The 21669-nt window shown below is 45.1% G+C and overlaps 1 protein-coding gene across 1 annotated transcript in view; it reads right to left on the reverse strand.

The window, feature by feature from the left end:
• Nucleotides 1–21669, reverse strand: part of LOC8029198 (putative acyl-CoA synthetase YngI) — a 229174-nt gene that overhangs the window by 18796 nt on the left and 188709 nt on the right. The window contains exons 13-14 of the mRNA XM_040214651.3: nt 5201–5346; nt 3196–3337 (exon numbers count right to left, since the gene is read on the reverse strand). Of these exons, the coding sequence (XP_040070585.3) occupies nt 3196–3337; nt 5201–5346 (288 nt within the window). The remainder of the gene's footprint in view (nt 1–3195; nt 3338–5200; nt 5347–21669) is intronic.

Raw genomic sequence — 21669 nt, forward strand, 5'->3', positions numbered from 1 at the left:
TAGTGCGCATGACCAAAAGACTATTGGCTCACCAATACCAAAAATGTATAACCCTTTCACGCACTCGTTTTAAATGACAACTCGGAGAATAAGCGAGACACACCCTCACAAAACGACGCACGATTAATGTGCTCAAGATACGCGAAAATTATGACTGAGCTCTTCCTCTGGTTTAAAATAAAGGGCAGAGAAACTTAAAGATACCTTTGAGTATTTTATAGACACACACGAAAAATAATTACCAAAACTATTGAACAGAATATAAAAAACAGGGATATCAACACTAAGTAGAATATCAAATAAACTTTGCCGATTTCAACGAAGCGCATCTGGCACGCTCTAACGGAAGACCGATGCTTAATTTAGACCACCTGTGGATTTTCTGACCTGCACCCGAAAGCTTTGTTAAAGCAGCACCCTTCCCCGTAATAAGCATCCCTCAGACCGCAGGCACCTCGTCCGGGATTCGAACCCAGCACCGGGAGCTCTGTAGGCCGGCTCTTTGCCTCGGAGGCGCAAAGGTGGTACTCATTAACGAGCGTAAAATTCGACGCAATAAGCTGGCGGCATATATAAGGAAATCATAGGTTAGATATCACAAAACAATTTTACTTCTATGCAAAAACAATAAAATATCAGCGAACGCTGGGAAATACTAAGTTTCAGTCAATCCCGGTTTAACTCATAAGAAACGGTTAGACCTATACCCACAAGTCGTTGGCTGAAAATTTCAACAGTATTTTATGGTGGTGGCTGCTAGTATTCCCTTAATATTAAATAACACTAGCTACCAAACATTTTACAATATACTCGACGCTCTCAATTCAACGGCCACAAATACGCCAGAACTCCACAATATGCTTCCACCATTAAGGAGCAGTTCCGCCTGAACGTGGTTATGATGGGCAAACGGTAGCCCTTGTTACTGCAGTAGAACACCTGGTATGTTTTCCTTTTGCGCGTGGGTAGGCGAGATGGCGTCGCCTACCCAAAGTCTACGAGGCTCCCAGGCGCGCGGCGCGACCCCAACGAGAGCACGAAGTTGACTCACGCACGCACTTTCGCTCGTGATACTGGAGCAGAGGCCTCGCCGGTCTATATGTTGTTTTAGGTACTATTATACTCAGTTTTATTTTCCCTAAATATGTATGGCGTTACGTATGTAAGATAATTATTGAAACTTATATATTCTCTCATAACTTGAAGAATAAACGAGGTTTTTTGTTATACAGAAAGGGGACACACTAAACAATATCAAAAACTGCACACCTATGTTAGTACCACCATTATTTGTAAAAATACTGAGAAATATTTTAGACAAGGCAGCTCTAAGCATTTTGGACAGTGCCACTATGACGCCCTGTGAGTATGAAATGCAACATGGGAAATTTACAAAATCATCTCTGTTTCCCATGAGGAATGAACAACGTGTATTGTCCCGATTTCCTACACTCTGAATATTAATATAGTTTCAGAACGCCATTGACTTCATTAGCCGTAATATCTTTTTTTTTTATATGAAACTAAAAGGGCACGGGATATGAGGAATATACTTCAACCTAATAAAAATCATTATCAACCAGAAAAGAATGTACTATTATCAATATTTGCAAGTCAGAAACTGCTTAAATACACTTTAGTGTTCTGCAAAGTAAAATCCAAGGACGATTGCCCTTTTTTATATCAACGACTTAGCTAATGCACCAATTATTCCCGACAATATTTTTTTATGCTGATTACATACCTTTTGTTTTAGAGGAACCCAATATAAGTAAGTTAAACATGTTCTGTACAACTGGCTTAGTAAATTATCATCACGGCTGTATTTTAATCAAATTGAGTTGAACACAAACAAAACAAAATATATATTCTTGAGACAAATAACTGCCACATAAACTATATATATAGTTCTTAAATTCAAGAACAGAATGCACTGTGCCACACAAATTTCTAGTAGCCTGGTTTGCGGAAATAATAAGCTCAAGCAATCATGCAGATATCATTTGGATAATATATGTCGTCCTAAATTGAATTCCTGATCAAAGCAATTCATCTGTTACCAAAGCGTCTTAATTTGCATTGTCTATATCGTATAATCCCTGTAGAAACATGTTTCCCACTTTGGGGAAAAATTATGGGAAGATAAAAGAATTCTTCCTTTTACAAAAGAAGGGCGTTAGGTTTATAGACAACTTAGGTTACGTCCAGCATACAGCACCACCATTTGAGAAACACTAAGCACCACCCATTAGGCATGTTCACTTACTTAAATAATTTGTTTGATTCAAATAAAGTGTGCAGAATTACATTTTAGCACCTATAACCTACGGTACACGCTTATAAACTCGCATTATATTAAAGGAAATGTTGGACGAATATAAACAACTCTAATGCTAAATTACCCAAATCTGTTTTGTCATATAGAAACACACACAGATACTTTTAAAGAGGCGCAAAAGATACAAGGACGAGGAAGTAAACAGACAAGAGCGCTCTTGTCTGTTTACTTCCTCGTCCTTGTATATTTTGCGCTTCTTTAAGTGATCGTCAACCAACTGGCCCAAATTGCTACCTTCACACAGAGATAGTCAACACTCCAAAAACATAGCACGCTCTACATGTTTTAAAAAATAGTAAAAACCTATTATATCACAGTGAATTTCTAACACCGTTTATATGTGCCATGCATGACAAAAATATATTTATCATGTCTCCGTAGAATGTTATGTTGATATATCGAAAACTCTGTTACCCTTGATTCTTAAAATCAACGTAGTTCGTTCTTGTTGTTTTTGTTCCTCATAATATTGCGTTTTCGATACTGCAATGTGCCCGCCACGGTGTTGACCTTTCCAATATTCCGAACGTCGTCGCCATATTGAGCAGCAGGTAACCGGGACCTTTTGACGAACATAGTAGAATCTGGTGGGTATGCATTAAATGTGTTCCTTCCAGATAGAGAAAGTGCAGAAGCATGGTTTCTTGTCACTGGTGAAAATAAAACCTCGGGAAACGTGACGTTATTTTTCGAATTAATTTAACTAGAAAGAGCAAGTTAGTGTAACCGAAAATACTATCGGCTTGCTTTGAACGCAGGAAAATGAGTCGAGGCGGCACGGTCAGAATACAGTCTCTGCAAGTAATGGGTCTACGCATAGACGTCTCGCACCGTCTACCGTACATTTGGAAACATACCTGCGCCTCCTCCACGTCAGGGTGCGAGTTCAGGACATTCTCGATCTCCAGTGGCGCCACTTTTAGACCCGTGAAGTTGATCATTTCTTTGACGCGGCCCACAAAAGTAAGCCTACCGTCCTCGTCCATTGTTCCCTCGTCCCTGCGAACGGGTGCTCAATGAGGAAAGCAAATATTTGAGCACAGAAATTCCATTTCAATCTATTTCAACTTTAATGGAGTCTCGAGGGCATTACAGATAACATTTCGTCTATTCAACCGAATTTAACAAAATAACATCGATCAAAAGCACAAAATGCGATGTCGAAACAAACACTCGAGATCCTAACATTTACTTTTAAGGAAAAGGTTGAGGCCCATAGGTAACTAAGAATATTTCCCCTGAAATGCAATATTTTAGAACAGTAGTTACACCTCCTGGCATATTTTGAATAAGAAGCGTTTTAGAATGCGCTTCTCATTCTAGTCATCAGCTGCGAAATAAAAACGCATTTGGAAATCACACAAATTAGTTTCGCAACGTAAATATTGCTCTAAAATTGTTTTTAGGGGATATATTATTTCGTGGTAAACGTTTTTTATCCACGCACTTGAGAACTTATATTTCTTATTTCTGCATTTGCTTCAGAATCAATGACTCTAAGTTTCCTAAAAAGTCGGGTAGAAGAACCAATACGTGCGGAAGCGCCAATTCAGTCCTGGCGCTCTGGGTGCAGGGAAAGGAAAGCATATAAAAGGAGGTGCTACGATGTGGGATACCCAATTTTAGCTGCCGCAGCGAATTGTTTACCATAAATATACCACCATCTCTTCAGCATATATATAACTCTACCTAAAAAAAATATTACCAAAAGAAACAGAACGAGCTAGCGAACAGCGGCGTGCACGTACCATAGACACTAGTTTGTATAAGATAGGATCATCCAGGAATCGGGCTACAACAAAACTTTTAAACACGAGTTTCTGGAGGAAGTAATGAAATGATGAACTATGAAACAATTATCTATGAAAAAGTGTATTGTTCTGAAAGCACAAGAGCATTTCAGGGGCCAATCATTTATATTTTTATTAAAAGTATATCTATGACAAGACGATGCCAAAATGGCATTCCGTAAACTAATGACTGTATTAGAAACCAACGGAGGTTACCAGGAACACATGGAAAACAAAGCCATTTTTTGAAAACTAGTTATTTTTGAACCGAGCCAATTATATGTAACCCTAAATGTTGAATATATATTACAGTTATACGGAAACGTTATGTTTGGAATATATTTTGTAAATACTTCATAAAAAAAAAAACTTATTGTAATGAGAGCGCTGTGGTGCACAGAATGGATTGTTCCTGCGTTTGAACCTTTGTGCGTCCCAATATATAATGGCAACAAAACCGTTTAATATATCTTAACTTTTGACATAAAAATTCACAATACTATATCGAAATGCTAAAATATATTCTACAGGGCAAAGCCACTGTAACCCTATGCTCGTCTACACTTACACATGCAGAAATCTTGGCTGCGCTATAGGTTTTCCGGTATGGTAGATCTTAAATCAATATTGCTAGCCTTCTCTGTCCGACCAACGAGAAGAGCACATGCTTGTACTGTTATAATTGAATATTTGCACCTAGGTATGAAAGTGTCACATGCATTTTAACTTATCGTGTGATACCAGTTAGTTTCCAAGAGGGCACCATTATTTTATTTTAATGGCGCCTTGATTTATTTTTAATTCAAGGAAATATTGATTAAGAAAACATTGCGGATAAACTACAACGTTGCGCAGTTTCACACAGCCTTCAGCGTCCTGCTAAGTCTTGTTCAGGAATAAATATACATTCTCCGTTCAGTCTTTGTCGGTTCGCTTTGTCGATTCGCAACATCTCCTTTAGCAGTCGGTGTCTGGGAGCTGCGCCGTGGGAACTATCCGTATTTTCTGTTCTGTGTTGCCAACGCTTTCATTCTAGCTCTCGCCATCCGACCGACGTTGCTGCCTTTCCTACCCCGTGTGATACCAGTTGTCTCGGATAGCTTCACTTGTCTTGGCGTCATCGTTGAGATAGCCCCTAAAGACGTGGGGGCCTCGGGTACACAGCTCTCCCGTTGTGTTCACGGGAACGATCCTGCCTTCGGCGTCAACAACCTTCACCTGCAGAGATGGAAACCGTCATATATTTTATAGCCACCTTATCATGAGGGACTTTATGCGCCAGAGTTTTCCTTCAGTCACCTTCCCTACTGAAGTTAACGTGGTTTTGAATAATTTAGTTAATTTCAACTATGTTTATTTTGGCAAGCAGTAGTTCACTTTAAACGCTTTTTTCGAGTAACTCCCACTCAAACTACACCGATAATTTTTTTTTTAAATCTAGAGTTAAGTTCGCCCGTCAAAAACGTTTTCGAACCAAATAAGATCAGATAACTACATTCCCGTTGGTTTTTCGTTAAATAAGAGAGGCCACTAAATAGAAAACATTCAGAAGAAATATATATTTTCGCGCTTCTTTGTCTTCGCCTTGTTGCAACCGGGCGGAGTTGCCCTCAATGTAAGTTGCAACCCCATACGAAGGTGAAGGTGTGTTTCGGGGGTTTTCAAGTGGTGCTGACTCATCACAGAAAGAATCTTTTCGGCGCCGCACCTACCCATTTGGGATTAGAGAAAAGGAGCAGAAAGGGAAGAAACCCCAAAGCATCACCCATACACCTTTCCAAAAAACGCTCTTAGGCCGCCGCCATATTGTTGGTGATGATGCAGCTGGTGCCACTCTCGCTCCTCCTATCAACTAGAAAGTTTCGGCCAATCTCTTGGAACGTTGGAACCTGCTCAGGGTGAGTTTACGTCTGTGTTTTGCACTTTAGCATTCCACGTTTTCCACTCTCTTAAAAGTGTCCACTTAATTTTAATTGTGTATTATTTGTACCCTTTTCATGTTATCTTCCACTGTGAGAAATAAGGCTGTTAAGTGCACGCCCCTCAAGCGTCTCTTCTTTTCATTAAAGGCAAACAAAAGGAAGAATGTGCAACGGCCGTTCGACGTGGTTTTGCCTATAATGACAACCGCTGTCCGCACCCTCAGAGATAATCCGCGCAGAGACATTCTCAGTCAGCACTAAATATAGCTGTTCGGGTTGGGGTCAGAAACGAACGAATTGTGCCCGTTTCTTTACCGTGGTGCTTGTTTTGTGAAAAAAAAGGAAGCTCTCCCCAAAACATAGGACGAAACAAGGTCCTCTTGAGTTTGTTCTCGTTGTAGAGATGTGAGTGTGGTCGATACTGTTGCATCATGTAGTACACACAATATATTCGTAGAATGTTGAAATTGGCTATATTAATGTTCAAGTGCGTTAGCGTAGATTTGTAATCGCGTTAATTGTGATCGTTAAATATACACGCCTTTCGGCTATATTTTGTTCTAAATTATTTAAAGAGCTAAGCGCTTCGTGGATTGACAAAAACTTATCACCGACTAAAGCCTTCCAGTCGCATTCGCCCTCCCACTCATGTACCCTCAAAATAGTTTACCGTTTACCTAAGTTTTAAATGTGGTGCAATCCATACATCATAAAACGCTAATACAGCGGAACAGACGATAATTAAGTAGCAATCTGAGTCTGAAATTGCGCTCACGCAGGCTGCCCCAATCCATATTAACAGTCCACTCGGTTAGGGTTATTAAAGACGCCGATGAGAGCCCAGCCTCAAACCCCCTGAGTGGGCTCGAAAAAGGTTCCCTTTTCACTGGTGCCGAGTGTTTCAAGGAAATATATGATAATCTGTGACAGCTAAAGGGTCAGAGGAAGCTCCTCCCACCCCTTTCCACTTTTGCAGGGCGAATGATAGAAAGAAGGCCACCTCCTCTCCAGCGATCGCTCTGTTAGAGGCTAAAGGTGCAGGATGAGCTTCACTGAACTGTTAAACTGTCACCGACTATAGGGTTGTTGAGCTTTGGAGTTTCCGCCGGATTAGGCTTTTTTGTGTCGCTCAGATCTCACAGTAATTATACTTTGGCTATTTGAACAAAAACGCTCCTCCCCTCCCCGCCCTTCAATTGTAGAAACTCTCGCACATTACCCACGCACATCCTCGTTCAAAGAAGGCACCAAAATGCACCTTCCGCGTTCAGGCTGGTCATAGTTTTTTTCTTTTGTTTTCCTAGTTGAGTTTTACGTTTTTATAAACCTGTGTGCAAAACGCAAGCAAATACATAATGCGTTGGCTTTTTTTAAAGACGCATATTTTATGAAACTTTCAGCCTTCCCACTCTGGAGAAGGAAGACGAGCGAAGTTGTACTGTAATAAGAATGGAGTAATGGCCTGCCGCAAGTCAGCAAGCCAGAGTGGAAAGGCTGGACAGCTATTACCATCTATGAGCGATAGCAGTAACCAGACAACTGGCAAGCCGGTGGTCTGGTTGTCGTCGTCGCCTGTAGATGGTGGTAGCTGTCCAGAGTTTCGTGTCATCATTTGTTTGCTGACAGACACGCTACTGAACAATCTATCCCTTAAGAGATCCGCTGTTAACAAATTGGGTGGTGGCGGGAAAAGGAGCAAAACAGAAGAAAATAAGCCGGTGCCTGCACGGGGATACCTCTTACCTCTAAGCGTTGCCCTTTCTTACAAGAACCAAGGATGTCTGAGGATTAGAAGGGTTGGAGATATTTTAGGAACTCCTCCCACATTTGGTATGAAAATCAACAACAAACAAGCAAATACTCTGCTCCAATCCCAAGCTCAGAATGATACTTCAAACTAGGAAAGGCCCATCGTTGATGTACGCCTTAAAATAATCAACACTGCGCACCGTGGTTTTCATGTACAACGTGGCCATCCCATCCACTGCCTCGTTTGGTGGCCGCCCTTATTGCCAGACTGGAGATATCTTCCGAAGCAAATAGGGTGAGTTGTAAGTCAATAATTTTGAGAGTCAGTTTTGTTTTCTAGCCAATATAAAGCACTTTGGTGAACTCAAAGCCAAGACCATGAAAACTTTTCTTTTATGCAAACGGGATTTCGTTAACTAAGAAATACTAATTACATTTGTGCAGCCATAATAACTAAAGGAGTTACCTCGTAAGTAACTCCCTCCTTTCTTATGGTTGTTAGTAGTTCTGTCTCTTGCTATAGCTATGGTGTAATGGGTACTCGACGCAAATTAAGTTTAACGTATGTTACTATTCAATAACTCATGTTGGATTCTTTCTTTAGAAACCTTTACGTGCTTCGCCCTTGACTGGACGTTGCATCGACCCCCAAAAGTCACATCTATTTCGCCTAACTGAGAACAAAAAAAATAGATGGCTTATTTGCCGAGCAATCCTTGTACTGCGTTCAGTGAATAGGATGAAACAGTAAAAACAAGGTATTTTATATTATCGTCGGAAGACTTTCTACATTGTCGGGGATACACGGAAGAACACTGCAAATATAGTCAAATGGGTATTTAACTTTTCCGGATCGCCACTTTTTCTGACATGTTTGGGAGTATTCCGCAGTGATCATGTGACTCTGTCAACGGCTAGAAAGCCGCAACCATTTTCCGCTTGCATGAAGGCTTAAACAAACATGGTACCTCACATTCCCCTTACGTAATGCCTGCGCAGAAGGGCTTCTAAGGAATCATAAATTAAACATGATCATATCGCCTTTCGTGCATTAAAGCTTGTCGCGAGGAAAAACCAAGAGAACATGTGTGACAAAAGAACACTGCGAAAACTCGCTATCACCACGCAAACTTCAACATGCCCGCTTACAACGTTAAGCAGATTATCTAATGGATATTTACATTCAAGCGGATATGCAGGTCAAACGTTACTAAGCACAGAACTACTACACGAAGAAAAAGACTAAAAGAAAAATATATTATCTTTATTATTAGTAAGCCATGAGTTTGGTGCTTCAAAACAAATCAGGCAAACTGGAGTTGCATCGTAAACTTTGGGTCCCAGAAACGCGCTGAAACAGTTGCTCAAACACTGCAAGCTTCTCGTCAGAAAGCTTTTTCAAAGTGAGTATACTCACGATTGAAAATGCATAGGGTCTCTGTGCTATCCCTAAGCTGACTTGTAGGTGAAAGCCCAAGGGCGGATAGATTAAAGAAAGACGTATGATTTACTGGCTGAGTCATCCCTCTTAATGTGTTAAGTCGTCCTTCTTAATGTGCTGAGACATCCTTCTCAATGTGCTGAGTCATTCATTCCAATGTGCTGCGTTATCCTCCTAATTCGCTTAGTCATCCACTGAGTGGTCACGTGAAATTTTCCCTACCTCTCGTGTCGCCGTCGCGTTTTCCCTCAGTCGACTGAACGATGAGACATATAAGGCCTAAATAATCGAGTTACATATGCATAATTTGCAACCCAGTTCACGACTCATATATAACACAAGACAAAATAGGTAAAAGGACGTTAAAAGCACGCATGAAACGACCTTCCTCCGGAGCGCGCCAAGCCAATGCACCAACTGACACAAAGGTGGAACGGCGTTAAGTCTCCAGATATGTTCTTTTTTCCTCAAACTCGTTTTAGTTTTATTTCAAAACAGTGCCTGTTTTGGTGCGCTCACTCGTAGCAGAGCTCTTTTTGTCAGATTTGTTCTAAACAAATGGTTTAGAACAAATGTCAAATTTGTTCTAATCTCGAATGTAAACAATCACGTCAGACTGCTTGGTCCCGTGTGGAAATGAGAAAAAAAGAAACGCTCGCCTATTCGCCGGTACCTCGGCAACCACCGGCGCCTGTTGAGTGTCGAAGTTCGTTTTTTTTCCTTGGTTTTTATGTTGAGTTGGACGTAAAGTATGCTGAAGCCCCGCGCTCTTGCCGGTTAATAGTGCGTGTTTACTCGCTATTGTTTTTTCGTATTTTTACTAATTTGACAGGAAATAAAAAATAAAAGAGGAAGTGGAATGCTTAAGGATTACCCTTTCCAAACGTAAGTAATTAAATATATTTCATAACCGAGTTTTTTTTTATTATTATTACTCGTTTACATGCACTCTAGTTGGCCCAAATCACCCTTGCAGCTGAGGCGCCCTACAAAGAAAAATACTTGGGTGACTGGTCGAGAGGCACTGTCTTCCACAATTCACCATAAACACGAACGGAAACAAGAGCTTCTTCGCGATGTTTGAAGTGCATACATTGCGCTGCAGTTCAGGCAGCCTGGAGCTTCGAAGTGGTTTGTTTTCGTGGAAGGGGACCTTGGTCACTTCTGATTTCTGCTCTGCACACCATGCCACTTGCCTGACATATTTACAGTGTGAAAGCTTTGTGAGCCGAGGTTTGTTTTCGGGCTTAGTTTTGTACAGTTCAATCTACGCTTTCTTCTGGTTTGAGCCCTATTTCTTCCGCTCGGTGGTTTCGCGTATCAGTTAGCCCAATTTTTAATATCGCAAAAAAAGTGTTTGATTTCCCATAAAAACCCAAAAATATATATTGGCTTGTAGATCGCAAATTTAGTTTTGCTTCCATCTTTGTTTACGGGCAAACTTATTTAGACTTTATGTCTATTTGGAATTTTCTCTAATGTAAAAGACACAAGCACTATTTTCAACAATACCTTTTCAAGCGTATCCCTGTTATATCGTATGTATCGTACGCGTATGGTTTTGTTTAATGATACTTTATTATATGTATTGAATTTAAAATGCTTGTTGAATCGTCCTCAGTCATGCCGGGATAAATGCCGAATTTTGGCTGTGAGACCATTTGACTGACTCTAATATTTCTACTGGAATGATACTGTGTCTTAATTTCCTATTGTTAAATGTATTGGCTATCTTCGCGTAATCATCATTGTCCACAAAATGGTACTTAACATTAGTATCAATCGTAGTTTTATATTTGGGACAATTATAATATTGCCGCGCGCAAGGCTGAGAAAGCAACGCTCGGTCGCGGTCCTCCAGAAAGCTCCCGTTTATTCATGTACCGCCCGTAACTTCTATCATTTATCCTGCTTTTGTTTTCTAGAAAGTGCGTGTTCATTCTCGCCCCGATCACGCGACGCTCGAACCGTTTTCGCCGAATCTTCGAGATAGCGACGCACTCTAGATAAGAGGCCGCCCGCGACCTTGTCGAGTCAGTCTCGCCCCAGCGCTCGATTCTGCTGACACGCCGACTTCGACGCCCGCGACGCTCTGCTTTCTTCTGTTTCCTTCTTTATTTTCGGCACAAGTTCGCCACATTAAACGTTTATTTATTTCTGTTTATTTCTCGTTTATTGGTCACGAATCACCACCCGTGACATTCTGGTGGAGGTGCGGGGTAACGCATGCCCCTGCCGCGTACCCCTCCGAGGTCCCGCAGTACAAGTCCGGACCCAGCCTCCCGAGGACCCGACGAAGACCAGATCGAGACCCGGTCAAGTCGCCGCATCCGAGGTCTACCCCCGGAACACGAACTTCTGCCGCCCAGGACCAAGCAGCCAACAAAGCCGACGATGGCCAACCAGTCGCCGACGCCCGCCGCTCCTGCCATCGTCTACCTGCCCGCCGCTCCCCGTATGCCGACACCCTTCCACGGCGAGATCCACGAGGATGTCGAAGACTGGATCAAGCACTACGAGCGTGTGGCGCGCCACAACGGATGGACTGCGGAGCAGTGCCTCCAGAACCTCTACTTTTCGCTGGAGGGTACTGCGAGGCATTGGTTCGAGAATCACGAGGCTTCGCTTACGTCGTGGGACATCTGTGTGGCCGAGTTGCAGCGGACGTTCGCCACCCTACACCGACGGGAGAAGGCAGAAGATCTCCTCCGAATTCGAACGCAGGGCCCCGACGAAAGCGTCACAAGCTTCGTAGAGGATGTCCTCCGCCTGAGCGCCCGTGCCGACCCACGAGCCACAGACGACAAGAAGCTGCGGGTCCTCATGCGCGGGGTGAGAGACGACATCTTTGGAGGCCTCGTGCGCAACCCGCCGGTCACCGTCGAAGCCTTCGTCACCGAGGCGACAAACATCGAGCGCGCCCTCCAAGCGCGCGCTTCCCACTACCAGCGACATCCAAGTCCAAGTGTCGCTGCAACCGCGCTGCTTGGCGGCGAGAACGCTCCTGGTACGGACATCCGCGAAATTATCCGGGAGGTCGTACGGGAGGAACTCCGCCAGTTGCTGCCAGCCGCAAGTCGTCCAGCGACACTCTCCATTGCCGAGGCTGTGCGCGAAGAAGTGCGTCGGGCGCTCCAACCAGAGGTTCCCGTCACCACGGTGGCACCGGAGGAACCAATGTTGAGCTACGCCGCAATGGCCCGACGACCGCCGCAAGCCCCCCGTCAAGCCACGTCGCCACCCCGAAGAGACGCCCCAACGCCGCATTACCCCCGACGACAGGAAGATCAAGCGCACGTTCACCCAGACCGATCTGCGCCGAGGAAGACAGACGTCTGGAGGACGGCCGACCGGCGCCCGCTGTGTTACCACTGCGGGGAAGCTGACCATGTGTACCGCCGATGCCCATACCGACGACTCGGGCTGCGCGGATTCCACCCAAGCGACCCGCGTCCCAGGTATGGTGAACGCCCTCGGGAGATCGACGAGTACTTGCGACGACCCCAGTCCCCCGAGCCTGCGTCCCGCCGAGAGTTCCGATCGCCTTCACCACGACGTCCAGCTTCGCCGATGCACCGACCCCGACGTGAAAGCCTGTCGCCCCTCGCTCCACGCCGGGGAAACTAGGCGCGGCAACCCCTGGAGGTGGAGTTGCCGAAGACGACCGACGCCAAGATCCTCCACGAACGTCGGAGGGCCTCCACTCGAACGCTACCGAAGACCGAAACGACGCTCCTGAAACGGTGTCCAACAACCTAAACGTCATCATCGACGGCCACGACGCATCGGCACTCGTGGACACCGGAGCAGACTACTCAGTTTTGAGTGGGAGGCTCTCCCGCCGCCTTCGAAAAGTCACGACGCCGTGGGATGGACCTCAAATACGAACCGCCGGTGGGCACCTCATCACACCAATCGGGCGATGCACCGCTCGCGTCGAGATCCACGGTGAGACGTGCCCTGTAAAGTTCGTCGTTCTGCAAGACTGTTCGAGGGACGTTATCCTCGGAATGGACTTCCTCTGCGAGTATGGCGCCGTCATCGACCTCGGAGCAAACCGGTTGACGCTGCGAAAGCCTGTTTCACCACCGGAGGAACCCAAAGCGACGTCATCTGCGGTCCGAGTCCTCGCCAGCCACGTTAACTTACCGCCGCGGTCGAGTGTTTTCGTACCCGTCGGGATCACCGAAGATTTCTGCGGCGAAGTTCTGCTCGAAGGAAGCCTCCAGTTGCTTCTGGGAAGAGGAATAGGCGTCGCAAGAGGAGTTGCTGAACTTCAGGATGGCCGCACTGTGGTCCTCGTCACGAACTTCCGAAACGAAGCGCAACACCTCACAAAAGGTGCAGCCGTGGGCCAGGTCGAGGAACTCCAAAACTCCGCCGCTGTCGCCGCCATTACTGACGAATTCTCGCCACCTCAGCAAGACAGTGCGTCGCCAGCGCAGCTCGACATTGACCCTAAACTCCCGGGCCCGAAACGACGACAGTTGATTAACCTTCTCGCCGAATACCGCGACTCCTTTGCCACGTCGTCGAAGGTGCGCCAAACCACCGTTGCGAAGCACCGCATCGTTACCGAGGACGACGCGCGCCCTGTGCATCGATCGCCATACAGAGTCTCCGTTAAGGAAAGGCAGGCGATCCAGGAGCAAGTTCAAGAAATGCTGAACGACGACATAATTCAACCTTCAAGCAGTCCTTGGGCCTCTCCAGTCGTACTGGTTAAGAAGAAAGACGGGACGCTTAGGTTCTGTGTAGACTACAGGCAGCTGAACACGGTGACGAAGAAAGACGTCTACCCACTCCCCCGCATCGACGACACTCTAGACCGGCTGCGCCACTCTCGATATTTCTCATCGATGGACCTGAAGAGCGGCTACTGGCAGATCGAAGTCGACGAAAGGGACCGAGAAAAGACAGCCTTCGTCACGCCGGATGGACTGTACGAGTTCAAAGTGATGCCCTTCGGACTGTGCACGGCGCCAGCAACTTTCCAACGTGTCATGGACACCGTACTGGCAGGACTGAAGTGGCAGAGTTGTCTCGTCTACCTCGACGACGTCGTCGTGTTTTCCAGCGACTTCGACGAGCACTTGCGACGACTCCGAGCAGTTCTCCAAGCCATACGGACCGCCGGACTCACCCTGAAGCCGTCAAAGTGTCGGTTCGCTTATGACGAACTGAAGTTCCTCGGCCACGTGGTTAGTAACGAAGGTGTCCGCCCAGACCCCGAGAAGACTCGTGCCGTCGCAGCGTTTCCAGCGCCAAGAGACAAGAAGGCCGTCCGAAGGTTCCTTGGGCTATGTGCCTACTATCGGCGCTTCGTTCGAGATTTCGCAAGAATTTCCGCACCGCTCACACACCTCACGAAGGACGCCGAGAAGTTCGAATGGGCCGATGAACAGCAGCAGGCATTTGACGAGCTGAAGCGACGACTGCAGACTCCTCCTGTTCTTGGACATTTCGACCAGGATGCGGAAACCGAGATTCACACGGACGCAAGTAACGCAGGGCTTGGCGCGGTTTTGGTTCAAGTACAAGAAGGCACCGAGCGAGTCATCGCCTACGCAAGTCGGACATTGACCAAGGCGGAGAGAAATTACTCCACGACTGAAAAAGAATGCCTTGCGGTCGTCTGGGCAATCACGAAGTTTCGTCCGTACTTATACGGGAGCCCGTTCCGGGTAGTCACGGACCACCACTCGCTCTGCTGGCTTGCGAACCTCAAGGACCCGTCAGGACGCCTCGCGCGGTGGAGTCTCCGACTACAAGAGTTCAACATGACCGTCGTCTACAAGTCAGGCCGCAAGCACAGCGACGCCGACTGCCTGTCCAGAGCTCCCGTCGCAACACCTTCCAGCAGCAGCGACGACGATGACGACGAGTGTTTTCTGGGCGCAGTGAACATCGACGACATGGCCCGGCGTCAACGAGACGATCCTGAGCTGCGCGCACTAATAGAGCACCTGGAAGGGCGCGGGAGTACCGTGCCACGTGTTTTTTCACGAGCGCTGCCGACCTTCGCCATTAGACAAGGTGTACTCTACAAAGAGAACTTCGGGAACAACAACTCGCCATGGCTGCTGGTAATCCCGACCGACCTTCGGGAGGAGATCTTTCAAGCCTGCCACGACGACCCGACGTCCGGACACCTTGGTTACAGCCGGACCCTGGCACGTATTCGTGAAAAGTATTACTGGCCCAAGCTCCCCAAAACTGTCCACCTGTACACGCGATCATGTCATGAATGCCAGCGACGAAAGAAACCTCCGACGAGGCCGGCCGGACTCTTGCAGTCAATTCCTCCGCCAACAGCACCCTTCCAGCAGATCGGAATGGATCTACTTGGCCCTTTTCCGCCGTCGACGTCGGGAAATCGCTGGATCATCGTCGCCACAGATTATCTCACGCGGTATGCCGAAACGAAAGCCCTTCCTTCCGGAACTGCTGTGGAAGTTGCCAAGTTTTTCATTGAATCCATCGTCCTCCGGCACGGCGCTCCCGAAGTCCTGATCTCAGACCGTGGATCATCATTCATGGCCCAGCTGACGCAAGAAGTCCTTCGTCTCAGCCACACCAGCCATCGCCGCACCACGGCGTACCACCCGCAGACCAACGGGCTAACGGAGAGACTCAACAAGACCATCGCCGACATGATCTCCATGTACGTCGACGTGGAGCACAAGACATGGGACGAGGTGCTGCCGTACGTCACATTTGCCTACAACACGGCCGTACAAGAGACCACCGGAATGACACCCTTTCAGCTGGTGCATGGGCGCAAGGTAACGACAATGCTGGACGCTATGTTACCCCACGAAGTGGCTGTCGACGCAAGTGACGACGCCCAGGTGGTTGCCCAAAGGGCAGAAGAAGTCCGTCAGCTCGCCAGACTTCGGATTCAGGCTCAACAACGTGTCGACACTGGCCGCTACAACCTTCGTCGTCGGGACGTCCACTTCCAGCCCGGAGACAGGGTGTGGGTGTGGACACCGATTCGCCGCCGCGGTCTCAGCGAGAAGCTCCTGAAACGTTACTTTGGACCCTACAAAGTGCTTCGTCGACTCGGGGATCTGAACTACGAGGTGATGCCCGACGGAACACGAACATCGTCACGCCGCCCACCACGACCTGAGGTCGTCCACGTCGTGCGCCTGAAGCCGTACTACGCTCGATAGGACTGTGGACCTTTTGTGCTCCAAAAGACTCTTTAGTTTATCGTTCTTTTTTATTTTGATTTGTTTTACACTGCATCGGGGCGATGCACTTTTAAAGGGGGGAGTAATGCCGCGCGCAAGGCTGAGAAAGCAACGCTCGGTCGCGGTCCTCCAGAAAGCTCCCGTTTATTCATGTACCGCCCGTAACTTCTATCATTTATCCTGCTTTTGTTTTCTAGAAAGTGCGTGTTCATTCTCGCCCCGATCACGCGACGCTCGAACCGTTTTCGCCGAATCTTCGAGATAGCGACGCACTCTAGATAAGAGGCCGCCCGCGACCTTGTCGAGTCAGTCTCGCCCCAGCGCTCGATTCTGCTGACACGCCGACTTCGACGCCCGCGACGCTCTGCTTTCTTCTGTTTCCTTCTTTATTTTTGGCACAAGTTCGCCACATTAAACGTTTATTTATTTCTGTTTATTTCTCGTTTATTGGTCACGAATCACCACCCGTGACAATATTGATGAGTTTGCTGGTGTACCATGGGTTTCTAAACTTAATGAAATAACAGTCATTTTTATTAGCCCTATTATGGCTGTCACCGCAGAAATAAACCAGACATAGCGGAGAGCTCAAACTCCGTCAGAACGTAGCCCCAGTAGTTAGTGCGAGATGCCAAAGTTTCAGTACCAACCTTTATTTGATTCAAACGTTACAAGCAAATTTTAAAATTTATATGGAAACAATATTTTAACCGACGAAGCTCTCGATTACATGAAGCTCTATGGCAAAAAAAAAATCGAAAGCGGGTGAAAATGTGCTCCATTTTCCCGTTGAAAATTTCAGAAAACCACTAATAATTTTTGATCGAGATAACTATTAGTGCTGAATCTTTGGCATCTTGCTAAACGTCCGGGGCTACGCTCTGACGGAGTTCGAGCTCTCCTTGATATCCAGTCTACAATTACAAAGCGAAAAACAGGGTTCGGTTTTCTCGCGGACGCCATATATATGTAGTTCCCATTTTGCTTACTTTCCAATCGTGGAGTACATTTCCTTCAATGATTGTTTGGTTACTAACACGTCGCAACTTTACTGTGCTCGTTTTCTCCAGGTTTTATGAGTCACATTGTTATGTCGTCTGGGCCTTTCGCTGAACCCACTTCATTTCAGTTTGTTTCCTACGGTTTTCAGAAATCGTAGAAATTATAAAATTTAGGCGCTCAGATATTTCTATTCTGAAATTCAATCTTATTAGGTCTTGGGAAAACACGAGATTAAGTGTATATTATTCCGGAAAGCATATAAGGACCAATCAGTTCCAATTGTAGATCAAGTTATTTTCATTTTTTTTTATTAAATTTCTGCTATGAATGAACGAATTCTACCACCAAGGGTGTAGGGCACAGCCAATTACAGAAGTCTCAACTAACGACCCTACTGATATAGTTTCTTTTCAAAAAACGTTAAAGTAGATAAGCGTGTAAAAAATTATAAGGTCCACAAACACATCTGATATTTTCGCAAAACGTTTTCTCATAGGACTTTATATAAAATGTTAGTTATCGGTCGTTTGGCTCTTCTGACTGGATGTGGGTTTTAAAAGAAATAAAAACACGTGCGACCAAAAATGTATGCAAGTGTTTATGTTTTGCTCCGCAATGGCCGTCATTTTTAAAAGGTTCAAGAGATCTAACGAGGACATCAGATTGAAATGTAAAAGTGTAAAAACTCTTCAAAATTTTCAATACAATTTAGCAAAAAGTGTTAGGCTTAGGAACTTGAAAAGTGTGAAATCTGCGTCGTTCCAGCCGAGAAACCATGCTGAGGAGTAGCCAGAGTATGAAACAATTGTTTTGGTTCTTTCAACATAGCAAAGATGAAGGAAAAAAAATGTGACTCTGGAGAGTTTACGTTTAGATCAAAATCACGAACTCCAGATGTAGATTTAAGAAACTATGAAAGCCCGATTAGTAATACTTTTTGTCTTTACAGCTTTGTGGCACAATTCATTGTTGATTGGCTTTTATTTTTTTTTGTTCGATGCAGATCATATATATAATCGATTTCACCTAGATAGCTTAAAGCCATATATTGAGCAGGTGAACCTGTTTACGTACAGGTTCGTTTGTGCATAAAGAAAAAATACTATATGCACACCGAATATGTATGCATACAGGTGATTTGGAAACTACATGCATAGAGGTGCTGTACGAGTGCAGGTCCGTTATGCATGCGTGAAAACTAGCTTGGATATAGGTCCTCTATACCCATATCATAATTTTTATTGGTCTTCCCGTGCTAATATCTAATATGTATAAAGCTTTTGTAGTAAATGCTCTTTCGCCGGGCTTCCTGATAAAAACAAGCCTATTAAAGGTGTTTCGTGGTTTATCAAACTTCCTTGATGGCTCATCATTCCTTCTTGACGACCCATCAATCTCCTTGAAGGCTCAACGTACCTTCTTGATGGCCAAAATGACCTTCATGATGAACCAACCGACGTTCTTGATGGTTCATAAAACTGTTTTGATGGTGTGACAGGTTTACTGACGATGACTCATAGGTCATCAAACATTTTCTGATGATGACTGGTGGACCACTAAAGGCATCTGGTTGTAACTCACAGACTGTAAACCCGTGTCTGGTGTTAGCTGATGGACCATCGAAATTATTTGATCTTGCCAGGTTTTGACAAGACAATCAGGATATCTCTATAGACAATCGCAACGCCAAAAAGACGTATGGTTTTTCTCATGACAGCATTTGGTGGCATCAAGAACCTGACCATCTTCGGGACATTCCTGCAGTGGCCCAGAGGGGACACTAAGATTATGACATCTTAGCTCAATCGTGAATTACATCCGGGTTGGAAAGCTGACGGTTGGATGGCACAATAGCCTGGGTGTTCAATTCGTAGTAATTCGCCTCATGATTGCCCTATATACTACATAGGCCACAAAGACCCCTTATAAACCCAGATATGTTTTTCCATTCATATTTTGTTTTAAATTGTGGTCTCGTTCGTTGTTAAAACAAAGTTCACATCGGGTTTGTATGACAAGTAAATAATGTTTACAATCTAAGTGGCAAAGAATGAGTCAAACTCACACCTTGCTTGGTGGAAATAGTTTCTAGACTGACGTGTAGTGTGAAGAATCAATAGTGAGAGATGAGCTAGTTGCTACATTGTTCCTTCTGACAAAGGCGCTACAAGACACTGACATAAATTAAGATACAGCACAAGCACTACTTTCAACTGACTGGTTATTGAAACAACACAAACTATTTCTAAACCCAGTCAGGCTTCTCTAGCAGGAATTAAAATTCTTTATCTGTCAAATAAAAAGTGGGGGCACTTATGTGTATGTCATCCCCTTTTATTCTGATGCTCAATCTCTCATACCATTCTCTCAAGATGTTGTTACTTAACTTCGCCAGAAATTTTGATTTTTCTTCCATCTAAGACGCACAATGGCATCTATCAAAATGAATTTAATTTGACTATGTATTGTAATAGATGCCGTCGTAGCCCTAAAATGGGGGAAAATATTGGAAAGTTAAGAAAGGAAATCTTGAGAGAATTGTACGAGTCATTCAACATCAGAATGTAAAGGATTGACATATGCATAAGTGCCCCGAATGTCTGTTTAACAGATAAAAAATATGCACTCCTGCTTGACAAGCCCGATCGCCTGTATAATAGTTTCTGCTGTTTCAATAATCAGTTGAAAGTAGCGCTTGAGCTGTCTCTCCTACTTTCTTCCCTTTTATTGTGGCGTTTTTTTCTCAAAAGGTAGTGTGAGCTCAATGTTAGCAGAAGACGAATTTACGAAATTGCGATTACGTAGGACGAGTCCTATGTCATTCGCCGTCGGATAAAGCTGAGCGTACTGCACGCTGTCGCACAATACCGTTTTGCCCAGCATAGAAAATGATGAAAGAATGTTGACTGCCACACACGGGACAACGATAAAGTTGCACGTCGTAGAGCCTGGAACATTCCTAGTGAATTAAGTGCATTTTCCATTCCGTTTTTTTTTAGGCGGTTTAACAATTGACCGTGCATTTGTTTCTAAATAGGCACATTGGCATGCCATTTTTAACATACAAACTTCGCTATCGGGTTCCTATGGGTATTCCAGAATGTATCCTAACGCCAGGATTAGAGAAAGAAGAAACATATAAGACGAAGACGACGAAACCATACCTTTCATCGTCCTTCGCGCTATTTACACATTTGACATGTGGTCTTCGTTTGAACTCTTTATTCTTTCTTCACTTCCACCCGCACCAGCACGCTCTTCGTCCATAATTATGCAAACGCTTCGGGTATTTCTATTTCTTCCACATTGACAGGCACGAAGTAACGTTTATATAAGTCTGTAATGCAATCTTTGTATTCTGTCCGTACAGAACACAAACGTGGTTAGAAATTTATACAACCATTAGAGCACTAGACAACCAATTCATTAGACCGACAGATCTCCCAAAATACGATCTACCATCAGACTATCACACAATCAAACCATCAGACCATATACCATGAGGCCACCAAACCATAAGAACATCAAAATCCCAAATTACAGAAGACCATCAGTCTGATGGATCATCATAAAGTTTCTGATCATCCTTTTTGATGCTGTATTTAATGAGCGGAACGTAACGAAAAGGATCAGAAATTGAACTTATCACTAAAAGCTGATTTTTACCAGCACCTCGTATTTTCCTCAACTTTAAACCTTAACAAACCTTACCTAAACCTTAAGGGTCAGGGATTGTGCTGTGAGCAAATCCCTGATTGTTGTAATTAGCGCATGTTTATTTGTGATAGGCAATTATCGCATAATTATATTGCTCATGTACCAGGATGTTTCTGCCGCAAGCTTGACAGCACCACAACAGCGGAGGCAGATTGGGCAGACGCCTGGTCTGCGGTAGCGTTCACCCTGGAGCCAAACAACGAATGGACATTGATGCTCATTCATATCGTCATGAGATTGCCGCGAAGGCGGATGCTTGTGCGCGCTGCTTCGAGCCCATACGTGGTATACACCAATTTCTACCGTGCGTGTTGCGTGAACACCGGTTCCATTCCAAATGATTGGGCGTTCGAGCCCAGCAATACAACTTCCCGATGCAGTCTGGGCTCAGTAGCTACAAATATGTCAAGTGCGTGAAGCGGCCTATCCCCTGTGCAACGGACCTTGCCTTTGCTAACGGCCCCGTGGATACGCCCTTTGAAAAAGCTCTGTCTTGGCGAGAGCCTGCGAG

This window comes from Ixodes scapularis, unplaced genomic scaffold, assembly GCF_016920785.2.
Source record: "Ixodes scapularis isolate PalLabHiFi unplaced genomic scaffold, ASM1692078v2 PGA_scaffold4__175_contigs__length_147842914, whole genome shotgun sequence".
In the NCBI taxonomy this organism is placed as follows: Eukaryota; Metazoa; Arthropoda; class Arachnida; order Ixodida; family Ixodidae; genus Ixodes; species Ixodes scapularis.